Source organism: Argentina silus, assembly GCF_951799395.1.
Source record: "Argentina silus genome assembly, chromosome: X".
NCBI classification, from domain to species: Eukaryota; Metazoa; Chordata; class Actinopteri; order Argentiniformes; family Argentinidae; genus Argentina; species Argentina silus.
The window spans coordinates 8,435,116-8,450,193 of NC_139653.1; the positions used below are offsets into that span (position 1 = coordinate 8,435,116).

A 15,078-nucleotide genomic window follows, 5' to 3' on the forward strand; every position below is an offset into this window, starting at 1 on the left:
TTGTCACCAAGACCGCACATTTCAAAAGGTTTGTGCTGTAGCTCCACTCGCAATGTCCCTCCCCTCCCCGCCCTCTAGTTTCAATCTCGATTTGCACACATTACATGAAATGAAAATATGGAGTATTTGATGCCATAATTCCATTTATTTTCGCATAATAATGCCACTTGAAGTCCCTGCGTCCGTTTCAAGCACCTCCTTGACTCCTCTCTATTGGTCGACAGGATTTGTTCATCTGGTAAACTTCACCTGATGGATCCTGCCTCCCATCCAGACAACAGTGACCTTCTTTATTAATGGAGTCTGGCTTTGTGAGTGAGTGAGAGTGTGAGAGAGTGAATGAGTGAAGAAGTGAGAGAGTGAGAGAGTGTACTGTATGTGTGTGTGTGCATCTGACGTGTGTGCGTGTGCATGCAAACAGGAGTGTGCTTCTGTGCGTATCTGTGCTTACGTGCATGTCGGTGTGTGTGTGTGTGATGGTGCAGTCATGCTGTTCGAAGGCATCTATTCTGGCATCATTCCCTGCACTGCAGAAACCCAGTCTCTGCTCCTCTTTGTGCTGTGGGTCTGGGTCTACTCCAGGTCTGTTATGTGTGTGCCAGTCAGCTAGAAATGCCTGTCCTGCTGAGTCAGTGCCAGGCCACGCCCACTGTCCGACTGCACACACACTCAGGATAGACCAGGTATCATGAGGTTCATATTGATAATGAACGGCAGGCAAACAGATTCAGGGACAAGGTTATCCAAACACAGACAGAAATTTTGGAGGATCAAAGTCAAACTTTGTCTTACTGGACTTACTGCTCCTGTAAAAACAAGAGCAATGACATGAAATGAGTGAGCTGGAATTATCAACCTAAACTAGTTATTCAGTTCATAAAACATTCTCACAGTGATAAGTTGAAATAGTGCAAAAAAAGCAAATACAAAGCAATGGGGTCTCCACTGTTTTAAAATGTTTATTTTCATTTTTTGAAATCTTCAGTATTTTTCTGTCGTTTGACAGGAATGCATGAGAGACAGATTGGCTCAAACATTGTCATGTTTTTTTGTTTTTTTTGTCAGTCATCATATCTTATCAACATCATTGTCATCATGTGTGGTTGCCACCATGCTTATTCTGTATTATACACAAAAAGGTTTTACATGTCTGTGTCCCTCCCCCACCCCCCACCCCCACCCACTGACTTAATGATCACAAAATGAGCACAGGCTGCCGTCCTCTGGGATGGAGGGCAGGGGAGGGCCAGCCATTCCACTGCAGGGGAGAAGACCCCCCTCCCCACCCCCACCTCTCCCAAGGACACATACATTCACAGGGCTGAGGACTCAGACCAGTCGAGGACCATTGTGTCTACATCAACCTCGCTTCTCTCCTCCTCTTTCCTCTGTGTGTTTTGGATACTAGCCCATCAAACTCAAAAACAAGATTCTGTACAAGCCCTTCCAAAAAAGACAATCCCCAAAATAAGGGTAGATGGATGGATGGACCCACAGAGAGAAAACCTCAAACCCTCCAAAAGACTCCTCAATCCTCACATCCATATCAGCGCTCAATACAAAGGATGCCCGAATGTTGATACCCCATATCTTCCACACCTTACTAACCCTCCCTCCCGTATAAAACCCCCTTAGCCAACATAGGCAGTAAGAACCCAGTCCATCTTGTATGGCAAGGCAATTTGTCAGAGCAACATTCAAGAGACATGTCTGCTGTAGGCCTCAGATTGGCAGACCACTACCACGCCTAGCATACTGGCAAGGTGAGTGGCCATGAATACACTGTAGTAGGAGAGAGACTACAGAGGCACTCTCAAAGCCACTTCACTGTCCCACCATGACAACCTCCCCTGGGGACAGCATCCTTAGGGACCCTGGTCTGGTAAATGCCTGTTCAGCCATTATTTATGAGAACTACTATGAGCCATGTCTGGCCTGTACATGAACAAGTACATACATGAGCTGGAGGAGTGTGCCCCCTAGTGGTAAAAGCACAGACAAGTATCTGTTGTGGATTTATCTCTAGATGGGAGGGACCAAATATATACACACAGGCATACCATTATAGAAGGATATTAGATTATTATGACAGAGAGAGACACCTGTCATTGCAGAGTGGGGGAGGGGGGTACAAGAAGGAACTGTGGTCATGAGAGATATTGGGTAAAAAAGCGCATTTACTTTCCACCTCCAAGGTTCATGCACTCAGAAGCATCGCTTTGAGGGACGGAAATCCTACACGATAGAACTACAGGAAAAACCACAAGGCAAACTCTGGAACATTCTACCTAACAAGCATTCTCAAGAAGTTGATTTGAGAAAATGGGGAACAAAACGAGTGCAACAAACGAGTGCAACCCCTCCCCCCATCACCCTGTCAATTTAACATAACCTACTGCACTGAAACATGCTTCATCTAATCCTCATATCTTTTTTCACTGTTCTCTTCCGGACATTTAGCATTCAGAAAACCAGTACAAAACCCTCTAAGTATAAAATAACCTGGCAACAGACATTCCTGACATCGCCATTCCTGACATCGCCATTCCGGTCATTATTTAATTCTGTAGTAGTCACTCAACTGTTGCTGTGCATTGCTATCCATGTCGATGCGTTTTTGTCATAACATTCCTCTAATTTTCCTTGATATCACCACTCCACCCTTGTACATAGACACGTCACTATAGAAATATGTATCTTTTTAGCTCCCAGCTGAGACACACAAGAGCCCTTTTCCTCTCATACCATCACGATGTACCAGCACACAGAGAGGGCGACGAAAAGACAAAGCTGAAGAGAGTCGCTCCCTTGTTACCACTCTCTCTGCTGGTTGTGTATTCCTGTGAGTGTGTTCCAATCCTGAGTTTCTGCATATGGGGGGGAGTGAGGAGGAGGGGGGCGGGGGGGGGGGGGTATGGGTGGGGAGGGATGGGGGGGAAGACACCCTCCTTCCGGAATGACACAAACGTGTAAACGACAGCTCACACACACTTAAGACTTTTTCTTTTTTCTTTTACATCTTCTTACTTTTTCTAAAAAACAAACAAACATCTCAGTCCATAGAGCAGAGAGTGGAAACACAGACCCAAAGTGAGCTTTAAAAAGAGAGCAGTATGAAAGGAATAGGAATTAAACTAATGCAGCAAGGTGAGAGAGTCAGCTGAGCAATGTTGCTGGTGGGTTGCAGTGTGGTTGGTTGTATCCTTGACCACAGACAGGACATCCGGTTGTCTAACAGTCCTGGTTTTGCAGTAACGTTGAAGCTGGAGGGAGGGATGGAACACTTGCAGGGACTGTGCCAGAGAGAACAGCTTATTGCCAAGGAGACCCTGTCTGCAGGCATGTCAGGCCTACACACACTCACACGCATGCACGCACACGCACACACACACGCACACGCACGCGCACGCACACACACACACACACACACACACACACACACACACACACACACACACACACACACACACACACACACACACGTGGCCGCAGAGTGATTTATGACTGCATGGGATAGTGTGTGATGATTGTGTGGTTGTACATTGTCAAACGCTGAGTTATTGCATGTTTTTGTATTATTATTAGCTGCTGTGGCAACATAGCATGGACATGATGTTTGTTGGTTGAGGGCTGGACTGAGAAGTTTGCATTAGGGATACCTGCCTGGCAACCTCTAGGCTCAATGAAGAGACATTAGGCTCTTTTAGCATAACATGCATGTGTATAAAGACATCCAGAAATACTCGGTATCAAGTACGATGATGTGTCTATCATGTATTGTTGTCCTGTGATTTCAGGAGGTGTAATATTGTGTGTGTGTGTGTGTGTGTGTGTGTGTGTGTGTGTGTGTGTGTGTGTGTGTGTGTTGGTGTGCTAGTGTGTCTCTGTGTGTGTTTGTACGTCCCTCTCTCCTAAAGCTCAATCTGCAATCTCATATTACAGCATGACCCAGAATAATCACAACATTATCTCTTCACACTCTCAATAGAGTGAAAACAAGTTATAAACACGTCAAAAACCAATATTACCACCAAGTCTCACGTATACCCTCCATTCTTCCACAATGGACACAGACTTCAAATCAAAACTAAAAAGAGCATTAAAAGAAATTTAAAGGAAAAATGAAAGAAACCTGAACAGATATTGAACCCTGCTGCGCTCCGCCTGAGAGACGCAGTGACATCGAGGTGCCTCTAAGGGGGGTGCTGAGCAGGAGAGAGCGCTGGGCCGCCAGCCGCTGCCTCAGAGCTCTTACGAGGGGGGTGTGAAGGGCCGGCCCTCGTCGCTAGGTGTGGCCGTGTCATCGCTGGGGTCCAGGCTGTCCTTGGGGCTCAGCGTGCTGTCAGAGGAGGGCGGGGTGGACTCAAAATGAGGCGGGGTCAGGTCGGTGGGGGGCGGGGTTTCGGGAGAGCTCTCCTGCTGTCCGTTGGCCGTGTGCTCAATGGGCATGGGGAGAGGTGTTCCCGTCCCGCAGGTTGTTGGGGGGTCAGAGGTCAGGGTGAGGGGGGGTGGGGCCATCTCGGTGGGGGTGGGTGTCTGCAGCACCGCAGGGACACTGCGGGTGGAGGAGTTGAGCCCCTCCCCCAGAGACAGGGAGGAGTCGCTGGGGACCAATGAGGAGGTCTTCTCAACCAGGCGCCACTGCATGATGCTGGTATCCTTTCCTCCTGTGGACACCAGGTGACTGTCGTTGTGGAGAAAGCTCACGTTGGTCACGTGACTGCTGTGAGCGCTGTACTTATGGCTGGGTGCCTGAGAAAGAAGGAAATGCAATGATAAACAATAATCTTGTAACAGGAAAATATATATTATACACACACACACACATGCCCTGCGTCAGTAATGGGACAGTGAATATTTTTTTCTTCTTTTGGCTCTACACTGGATTTGAAATCAAACTATTCCTATCAGGTTAAAGTAGAGATTCTCAGCTTTTATTTGGTAATTGTGTACATATTGGTTTCACCATTCAGAAATTACAACACGTTTTTATGCAGTCCTCCTATTTCAGGTTACCCAAAAGTGATGGGACAAATTTACATTTACATTTATGGCATTTAGTAGATGCCTTTATCCAAAGCAACTTACAACAAATACATTTGTTGAAGTAAGTGAACCATCTATCCATCAGTCATCATAAGAAAAAGTAATCTACGGTAAGACCAGGGGCCATAGGCTGTCACAATGCTAGAAGAAGGAAGAATTACAGAAGAAGGAAGAATTACAGATGTATCAAATGTCCAAATTAAGCACTAATGATTAGCATTTGGTTGACAATCCTTTGCATGCAACAACTGCCTGAAGTCTGCGACCCATTGACCCCACCAGACGTTGGGTATCTTTTCTATTGATGCTCTGCCAGGCCTGTACTGTAGCCACCTTCAGTTGTTGTTTGTTTTGAGGACGATTTGCCATAAGTCTCCTCTTCAGCAAATGAAATGCATGTTCAATTGGATTTAAATCTGGAGATTGACTTGGCCAGTCAACAACATTCCACTATTTGGCCATAAAAAATTCCCTAGTTGCTATGTCAGTATGTTTTGAGTCATTGTCCTGCTTCATTATTAAGTAATGTCCATTGAGTTTAGAGGTGTTTGCTTGTACTTGTGCTGACAAGATGTTTCTGTACACTTCAGAATTCATCCTGCTGCTGCTATCAGAGTCTGATCAATGAAGACAAGTGAACCATTTACAGTGGAAGCCATAGATGCCCTAGCCATAACACCCCCTTCCATCATATTTCACAGACAAGGTGGTATGCTTTGGATATTGGGCACTTCCATATTTTCTCTGCACTTTATTCTTGCCATCACTCTGGTACATGTTCATGTTTGTCTCATCTGTCCACTAGACCTTTATCCAGAACTCTGCAGGGTCTTTTAGGTACTTCTTAGCAAACCGTAACCGTGGCCATCCTGTTCTTGATGCTAACTAGTGGAGCGTAGCCTATGTAGTTCTGCTGGTGAAGTCTTCTGTGGATGGGATGGTATGCCTAAGGTATGTCTAGGGTATGTTATGGTCTATGACACATTCACGCCTACCTCCTGGAGAATGTTCCTGATCTGTGGGACAGTTGTTTTGGGGGTTTCCTTAATCATAGAGAGCACGTCTGGGGACATCCATTGTTTAACGTTCGTATTTTCTGTGTAATTATTGAATAAGATCAATACCATGCAAACATAATGCACTTGTTGTGTTTTGTCAGCACTTAAGAATCATTAGAATACCACATTTTGTATTTTAAAGTGCTACATATTGAATAACATTGACAGACATAATTGATGTAACTGTACATACTGTAAAAAAACATTCCAACAATTTGTACATCAAATAAGGTACAAGTAAGTCATAGTTTTTGTGTATTAATAAAACAGTGACAAAGTATTTAAACCCGCTGTCAAATGTGGAGCGTATTTCAGAGTGAGGGTCACTTCACTCTTCATCACCCACTCTGTGTGTCTCTCTCCCCATGCTGCGAGGGCAGAAAGCTTTTTTCATACTTACGTCTTTGCAATCAACTTGTTTGCCAGGGAATGAGAGATGCATATTGGAAAGCTGTACTATAAAAAGTAAGCGGACTACAGGTTTCGATGGACAAAAGTGAGCGTTTTGTTTCCATGGTTCCATTTTTGCAATCAACTTGTTTGCCGGGAAATTAATGTGGGGATTAGAAGTTGTCAATGTCTGCCTTTGCCCAAGAAAGGCTCCATGATTTTCATCACTATATTCTCAAACACTGTCGCCCCCGCTGGCCCACTGCGTGAAACCACAGATTGCGTCGCTCACTGGCCCCACAGTCCACAGATCGACCGGCCCACTGGTGGACCAGATGCCAGTCCCCTACTGCTGATACCCATTATGGTGGAAATAGGTAAGCCATTAATAACTGTAAGGTCAGTTTCAGGTGACTATTACGAGGGTCAATTTAAGGTGAAGCCTTAGGGGGAAAACAACAGGTGCTAATAGCGCCTAGAGACATGAAGCTCTCAATAAAAGGTTTGGTAGTTTGGTAGACAATGCTTCCCGATTTTTTTCTATGTGTGATTTTGAAATTGTAACAACGCTAACATGTTATAAAAAGACACTTAGGAAAAGTCAGGGAAAGAGGAGGACATGGGTTTTACAACAGCATTTGTGATACCCATGTCCTATTTTATTATAATGCCTCACATGACGTCCATGAGTGCCTGTGGAGGCTCTAGTGTTAAGGTTTAAGGTTTTGTTTCTGATAGATTTTTTCTGATATTTCAACCTCATAATGGCTTCCCTGACTTTCATTGATGTCCATTTGTCCTCATGTTGACAGACACCAATAACAGACTCCAAAGGCAAACACAAAGTCTAGAATCAATACTAGACATTAAGGGCCCCCTCTAACTGCACAAATGATGTGATGGAACACACCTGACTTACCAGAAACAAGGGGACTATGCATAAAAACCGTTGCAATTTCTGAATGGTGAAACCAATATGTACACAAATACCATCTAAAAAAAGACCTCATAGTAATAGTTTGATTTCAAATCCAAACTTTCGGAGTGTAGAGCCAAAAGAAGAAAAAATGTGTCACTCTTCCATTACTGACGCAGGGCACTGTACATGTAAAAGGTGTTAAGAGTTGAGCACTTGGGGCTGGTCTACCTTGGGTCTGGAGCAGGGGTACTGGAAGAGGTGCACTTTGCAGAAGTCATCAGCCAGCGCAATCACCTTTCTGTTGTGAGACCTGATCAGGGCATTGATGTCTGTGCCATCTGATCCCTCAGGCCACACTCCTGAAAAACACAGACACAGACACAGACACAGACACAGACACAGACACAAACAGGTCAGGATCATAACAAAGTGCTTGGACCCATGTCAAAAACATACCACCAGAGGGCAGTCCAATCCACACTCCCCAAACAAATACTCTTTCATTCTGTCAATCTTATTCTCTCATACCCACGTTTCTCATTCTCTCTCCCTCTAACTATCTCTCTCTCTCTCATGCACACACAAACAGAAACAGAGAGAGAAAGAGAGAGAGAGAGAGAGAAAGAGAGAGAGAGAGAGAGAGAGAGAGAGAGAGAGAGAGAGAGAGAGAGAGAGAGAGAGAGAAAGAGAGAGAGAAAGAAATGAAGACAGGAATAGTGATTGCTTCACACACACACATATGCAATCTCAATTGCCAAGGGTCCTATCAGTCTCAGCACTGGCCAAGAACTGTGGAATCTGAAAATCAAGAGTTAACTACATTTCCAGCCTCATAAAGAGCTGAAAAATGTGGAGTGGGGGGCTAATGTGGGTCTCTACTATGCTGGGCATGAGTTCCTCAGAGAGAGAGAGGAGGGGTGGCACATACAGATACCAACAAAGTAGTGAGACTAAACCAACAAGTAGTGAGATCCCAACGAAGGGAGAGTTAATTAATTGTTATTCAAATCAGAGCCCTTGCATTTTCCTCTTTTTACAAACATGCATTAGAGAACGAGACAGAGAGAGAGGAGAAAGAGAGGGGGGAGGGAGGGAGGGAGGGGAAAATAGGGGAAAAGAAAAAGAGACACAAGAGAGAGAGAACCCTAAAAGTGCTTGTGATTGAGAATCGCAGTCTTTGTGGAGCAGTAGGCCGCACTGATACATCAATAGCATCCACTCATTTATAGAGCTTCACAAACCCTCATCAATGACGTGAAAACACACACAGAAACACACACAAGAAAGCATGCACACACACACACACACACACACACACAGACAGACAGACAGACAGACAGACAGACAGACAGACAGGTCACTGTAAACTAGGTACTGACCAAAGACATGGAAGCCCAGTACACAGGTGTAGGTGGCCCAGTCAATGTCTTTACACTCGGAACGATTGCGGATGTACTTGCAGCCATTTGGAATGTCCCCTGCAAAAGAGATGGGTTCAACAGGTTACAGCTTAACTCAACAATTCACAACAAATTCATGAACATACTCTATGTGCTGGCAATAAGCATGTACGCACGGACACAGGGAGGTAACATTTTAGTAAAATCTGAAGATTGAATCAGAACAAAGATTTTGGGAGGCATTTGCTTGTACTCAATCAGACAAGATGTTTCTGTACACTTCAGAATACATTCTGCTGCCACCTTCAGCAGTTACATCATCAATTAAGACAAGTTTGCCAGCTCTAGTGGCGGCTATACATGCCCAAACCATAACACCCTCTCCATCATGTTTCACAGATGAGGTGGTATGCTGTAAACCTTGGGCTGATCCTTCTTTCTCCAAACGTTCCACTTGCAATCACTCTGGATAATATTCATCTTATCTGTCCACAAGACCTTTTTCCAGACCTCTGCAGGCTTTGTAGGTACTTTTTAGCAAACTGTAACCTGAACATCGTTTTTGAGGATAACTAGTGGTTTGCACTTTGCATTAAAGCCTCTGTAGTTCTCTGGTGACATATTCTGCAGATGGTAGTCTCTGACACATTCATGCCTACCTCCTGGAGAGTGCTCCTGGTCTGTGGGACAGTTGTCCTAACCAGAAACCCCATGTCAAGACAATTGTCCCATTACTTTTGGTGCCCTGAAATAGGGTGACTATGCATACAAAGTGTTGTCATTTCTAAATGGTGAAACCAATATGTACACAAATATCAGATGAGACATTAACCTCATAGTAATAGTTTGATTTCAAATCCAAGGTTTTGGAGTATAGAGCCAAAAATAATTACTTAAGCAGGGCACTGTAAGGTGATTTAGTCTCAAAATATTTGCATTTTGTGCATCATTACAGATAATTTCAATGGTGGTGTACTCACAGTAAAGGATTTCATAGTCTCCTGAGTTGGACATGATGAACTTGTTGTCTGGGGACCAGTCAAGATGTGTGATGTAGCTGGAATGTCCCTGGAGAGCAGAGAGACAGAGTATCTAGAGTGGTAGTTTCATAAAAGAGGGAGACCACTCAAAGAGTAACGACTCTGTCACACTGGAGCAGCTAGTTAGCCTTAGTATCTTATCCCACACCACACAGCTGTGAAGTTCACAATCGTGGGAGGAAACTTCAGTCTTCCATCTCAGCCCAGAGGAGGGTGTCTGTGTGTGTGTTTTTGTGCCTGGTGGTCCTCCTCCACACTCAAGGTCAGAGAGGGAATCTCTGTTTGCCTCTCTTGGCACTTTGTTTGATTTCCTATGAGTCTGCAGGCTTCCCTCCAACACACACACACACACACACACACGCACACGCACGCGCACACGCACACGCACGCTCACACGCACGCGCACACGCACACGCACACAGGAATGCCTCTGACGCTAAGGCTAGACACTCCACAGCTGCTGCACTAACTTTCTCACACAAACTACAAATCTGAATCAAATCATGAGCAAAATGCACATACACACAGACATACAGTACATATATGACTGTGTAATGATATATATCTGTCTCTTGCTACTGTTTTCCCTCATGAGCCCCGGGGAACCAAAGCATTGCTTGTCTGGGAGAATCTAAAACGTGTGTATGTGTGTGCGATCTTGCTTGGCACTACAATTCACTATACTGCCTTTCAACCTACTGTAGTAGACAGCCCACACTATGGTCGTGGACTTGACCTGTCCAACCTGCAGCAGAAGCAGTGACCTCCCAGCATGGTCCTGACATTGATGTCTGTCCACAACTTTAGAGTGATGCAGATGACCTAAGTCTAACCTTAGCTATAGGTCTGTCAGACAGGATAGGAGAGAGACAGAGAGGGGGGTGGGGGGTGGGGGGTGGGACGAGAACGAGAGAAGAGAGAAGATAGAGAAAAGAATGAGAGGGAGAAGGAATGAGAACAAAATAAAAAGATACAGATATGGAGAGAGAGTAAAAGAGAGGGGGTGAATGTGAGAAGAAAATAAAAGAGAGTGTGAGAGAAAGTGCGGGAGAGGGGGATATAAAATAGGTAGAGAGACCGCAGACTGAGCAGCAGCCAAGCGGAGGGAGGCCAGAGAGGGTTTAAAACAACAGAGTGTGTGTGTGTGTGTGTGTGTGTGTGTGTGTGTGTGTGTGTGTGTGTAACAGTGGAGGAATTCAGAGCAGCCATGTGGGGTCCAAACCACTGAAGACCTGCTGGGGTGAGCTCTCTCCTCCTGGTCACGCTCTGGAAACCTTTACCTCTACCCTGCTGCTACCCATGCACGCACGCACACACGCACACACGCACACACACACACACACACACAGGCTGTGTAACTCACTTTAATGGGGTGGCTTTTACATGGTTACAGTTGTAACCTCCTGGCCTGGCCCATGCTGCCTACAGTTGTACTCCCTGTGCTCTACTCACTGCCTGACTGAGGAGGTCAAATATACACAAGACAAAGACACTGTGTCCCTGTAAGAAATCAATTCTGTATTGCACATACAATACGCACGCATGCACGCACGCGCACACACACACACACACACACACACACACACACACACACACACACACAGAGGCTGTGCCTCCCATGGTGGACTCACAGTGCACTTCCCGTATCTGCTGTACTTGCGGCCTTTCTCCGACACGGTGTAGAGGTAAATGAAGTTGTCATGTGATCCCACTGCCAGCAGGGTGCCATCTGAAGAGACACACACAGGGAGAAGGGGGTTGTGGGTAATGAACCTCCATTACTTTTCCATACTTTCTGGTTTTCCCCCCCATCAAATCCAAGCCCATGGTCCTGATATGGGTGTGGCATCACAACAAGTTAATTTCCCATCGTATCTTGATCCCCTAAGGGGTCTCTTGTCCTCAATGCACCTCAATGTTTTCCAGTTGTTTTCAATGGGAAGGACATGTTTTGCGTGTTTCTGCACCAAAGTGGCCCGCTTCGCTGTTTTTAGCAGAGCGCTCCAGGCGCTCTCTTATTGAATTGTGTTCAACTTTTGGAATGGAGCGCTGCGCATCAATGTCACTTTGGCTAAGAAACCAATCAGATTGACGGAGGGGCAGGACAAACCCACCAACTGAGAAGCGCATGACGGACAGCTGCTCGTTCCCATCTGTGTGAATGGCCACCAAGTCCCTGGTCTCTGCGTCCAGAGCATACCACCTGGAACAGATGTGTGTGGGGGACGGACAGACAGACAGACATGAGAATGAATATTTCCCCAGACACAAGCAAAGGGAGACACTTTAGTGCTCAAGACATGCAGTTAGAGATATAGTGTTGTGGTCAGGACTTACTTTCCTGAGTGTGTACCAATGGCCACAACAGCCCCACTGGGGTGGAAGTCAGCACAGTGACCATGCTCCTGAGAGAGAAGAGAGGAGTAGGGGAAAAAAAGAGGGTTAGAGAGATATAAACTTCAATGTATACAGAGGGGGTGGGGGTGGAGTTGGGGGTTGGGTTTTTACCTCCAGGAGTCTGGTCCATTCCAGGGAGTGGTCCACAGAGTTCCACAGGCACACCTGTCGGTCTTGAGCACAAGTGAGGAACAGGTCCTTGAAGGGGTGCGAGGCCAAGCCCCACAGCTCATCTGTGTGACCCTGCAGAGGTCAGAGGTTAGAAACGTCCTCCTCCCAAACTGATGCCTGAGTAAGGTGAATACGAATCCATGCTCATTTTAATATCGTAAAGGTTCTGTCCAGGATCTGGGGTTCAGCTGATCCTAGATCTGTTCTTATGGGCTCTAATGACTAGGAGTGTGCCGAAAGGGGGTGCAGAACTTGATACTCGTAATCGTGTAATACTCGTGACCGGACAACCAAGAGTCTGATTTTAAATGCTTAACATGCTGGAGCGTGTGGTTTAGAATGTCTTTAGGTTAGGGTTAGGGTTAGTCTGTCAGAACAAGTCTGTCAGAATGTGTGCTGTGTTAGCGATCACCTGGGACTATTCCTCCTCACAAGGCATATCACAGTATAGTATCTCCCATTCATTTACAGACAGCTAAACAGGCCAATGGAGTAATTATATTGAGATAGAAAGAAATCCTCTCCGGTTATGGCTAACATCTAAACATCGATCGGTGATGATTGTATCTGTAAAATGTCCAAAATTTGTGACGGCTGATGACCTCAAAGAGGGCCAGGACAGCGGTTAAGGGGGTTCTGTTGGCTGCCATCAAAAGAGGATGAATACCTCAGCCAGCCTGTTTACACAAAGATCAAATCACTGGAAAAATTAAGTTGAGTTACACAACACAGCTCCCACATGCTCTCCGCTCTGGAAAATAGCAGCCTCGTCGCTCACTTGCCCACCCTTGCAGAGGAAAGAGCAGTGAGGGGGCTGATCTGCCCACAGCTGGCATAGTTGGCATGGCCATGTGGTCCTCGGATGCCTCCCATCGGTTTAGTCTGTCCCTCTCACTCCCCCGCCTGAACAGAGACTCTCTTCACCTTTTTAAGAGCTCCAGTCGTATACAAATGTAGCCCACGTCAGCTTAGCCTCGCACTTTGTCATCACTGACACCTGAAGTATGTTGCCACGGACTGTGTCTCATTTTACCACCTTTCCCCTGAAGTATGCAGTGTTGGTATAGGCATGGGCTCTCATACCAATCCATTCCTATCTAAATCCATGTGGGAAAGTGCATACTTCATGAAAAGCATACTTCATGAAAAGGGTGAAATAGGATGCAGCAATGGAAGCTGAACAAGGTGCCAACTGCATGTGCTACACATGCACATAGCTTAGGTTGCAGACCCATGTTGTGTAGGGATTTCTGCTTCTGCAGGGTAAAATGTTGCTTACCTGCACTTCCACCTGGAAACCATCATTAAACGTCCCCCTCAGGATGAAGTTACGGGACGTGCCAACCAAAAACTGCTCCCCCTTGCCCTCGGCCACGGCCCGAATGGTTCCATATTGATCAGGGACCTGAAAGAGGAGAACTAGTCTGATCAGTGTGCTATTTATTCAGTGGGCATGTTCCCCAGCGAATGGGGATATCGGTCTTTTAGGAATGAGACTAGTTGTATTGCTCAGAGTCACTGCACCTCTATATCTCTCTCTGGGTTGAGGTTGTGGTCCCACAGAATGATCTTGTGGTCCTTTCCACCTCCTGTGAGCAGGGTCCCGTTCCTCAACTGGCACAGCGTGAACACACTGCCATCATGGGCCTTGATCTGACGACTGATCTGAAACGCACCTACACGGGGGGGGGGGGGGGAGTAAAGGAGAAAGAGGGGAAATGAGGGATAGCACAAAGAAAAAAAAAAGTGCCAGAAGGGCGGTGGGGGGGGGGGGGGGGAATGAGAGAGAGGGAGAGTGTGTGGGACCGTAAAACAGCTCACAGACGAGATTTCTGGGAATAGGATACCACAAATACTTGACATTCGCCAATGTGGTTCATGTGCCACGGTACAAGCCAGCGCTTGTTTCTCTCAGGGGAGCCACGTGTGTGTGTGTGTGTGTGTGTGTGTGTGTGTGTGTGTGTGTGTGTGTGTGTGTGTGTGTGTGTCTACACCTCAGAATAATGCTCTGAAGAAGGCAGTGTGTGTGTGTTTGTGTGTGTGTGTGTGCGTGCGTGCGTGCATGCGTATTTTTCTATGGTTGATATGGCTGCATTCTCCACATTCCTCCATATCGCTCCTCCTGAAATAATACTGAATTATCTGCTGATAACACACAGGAACAGACACTGCAGACAGGGGCCATCCCTCAAGGCCAGATAGACTAAACCTGACTTCTCAATGGAGGCAACATGGAGTGTCAGAGGGAGTGTGTCTGTCTCTGCATTGCTTTTACTCTCCCACATTGACTTGACCTTGATCCCTTTACAGTTCAGACAAGACAGATATGTCCAAACTTTCCCCCCCCACCCCTCGGCAGCTCACACACACACAGACACACACACAGACACACACACAGACACACAGACACAAATATATGCAGAGACACACATGAACACTCGCGCATGTACTGTTTGCACACATGCAGAGTCATGTATGTATGTACACCCCCCCCCCCCTACACACACATACACACACACACACACACACACACACACACCTCCAGGAGGTGCGATGGCCCCAGTTTCAGCAGAACAAAGCAGGTAAATAAAAGGAGATTAACAGTTTATCCCTGGCACCAGGCCGCAGTTCTGCTCATCCAGTTCTACAGCATGCCA

General features: G+C 46.2%; 1 protein-coding gene across 1 annotated transcript in view; it reads right to left on the reverse strand.

Annotated features, from left to right (window-relative positions):
• Positions 1-946: 946 nt before the first annotated feature.
• eml4 (EMAP like 4) overlaps positions 947-15,078 on the reverse strand; it is a 40,390-nt gene continuing 26,258 nt past the window's right edge. The window contains exons 3-12 of the mRNA XM_083696213.1: positions 13,946-14,097; positions 13,701-13,826; positions 12,362-12,493; positions 12,191-12,258; positions 11,968-12,056; positions 11,485-11,582; positions 9,794-9,881; positions 8,793-8,891; positions 7,642-7,772; positions 947-4,752 (exon numbers count right to left, since the gene is read on the reverse strand). Of these exons, the coding sequence (XP_083552339.1) occupies positions 4,252-4,752; positions 7,642-7,772; positions 8,793-8,891; positions 9,794-9,881; positions 11,485-11,582; positions 11,968-12,056; positions 12,191-12,258; positions 12,362-12,493; positions 13,701-13,826; positions 13,946-14,097 (1,484 nt within the window). The 3' untranslated portion in view covers positions 947-4,251. The remainder of the gene's footprint in view (positions 4,753-7,641; positions 7,773-8,792; positions 8,892-9,793; positions 9,882-11,484; positions 11,583-11,967; positions 12,057-12,190; positions 12,259-12,361; positions 12,494-13,700; positions 13,827-13,945; positions 14,098-15,078) is intronic.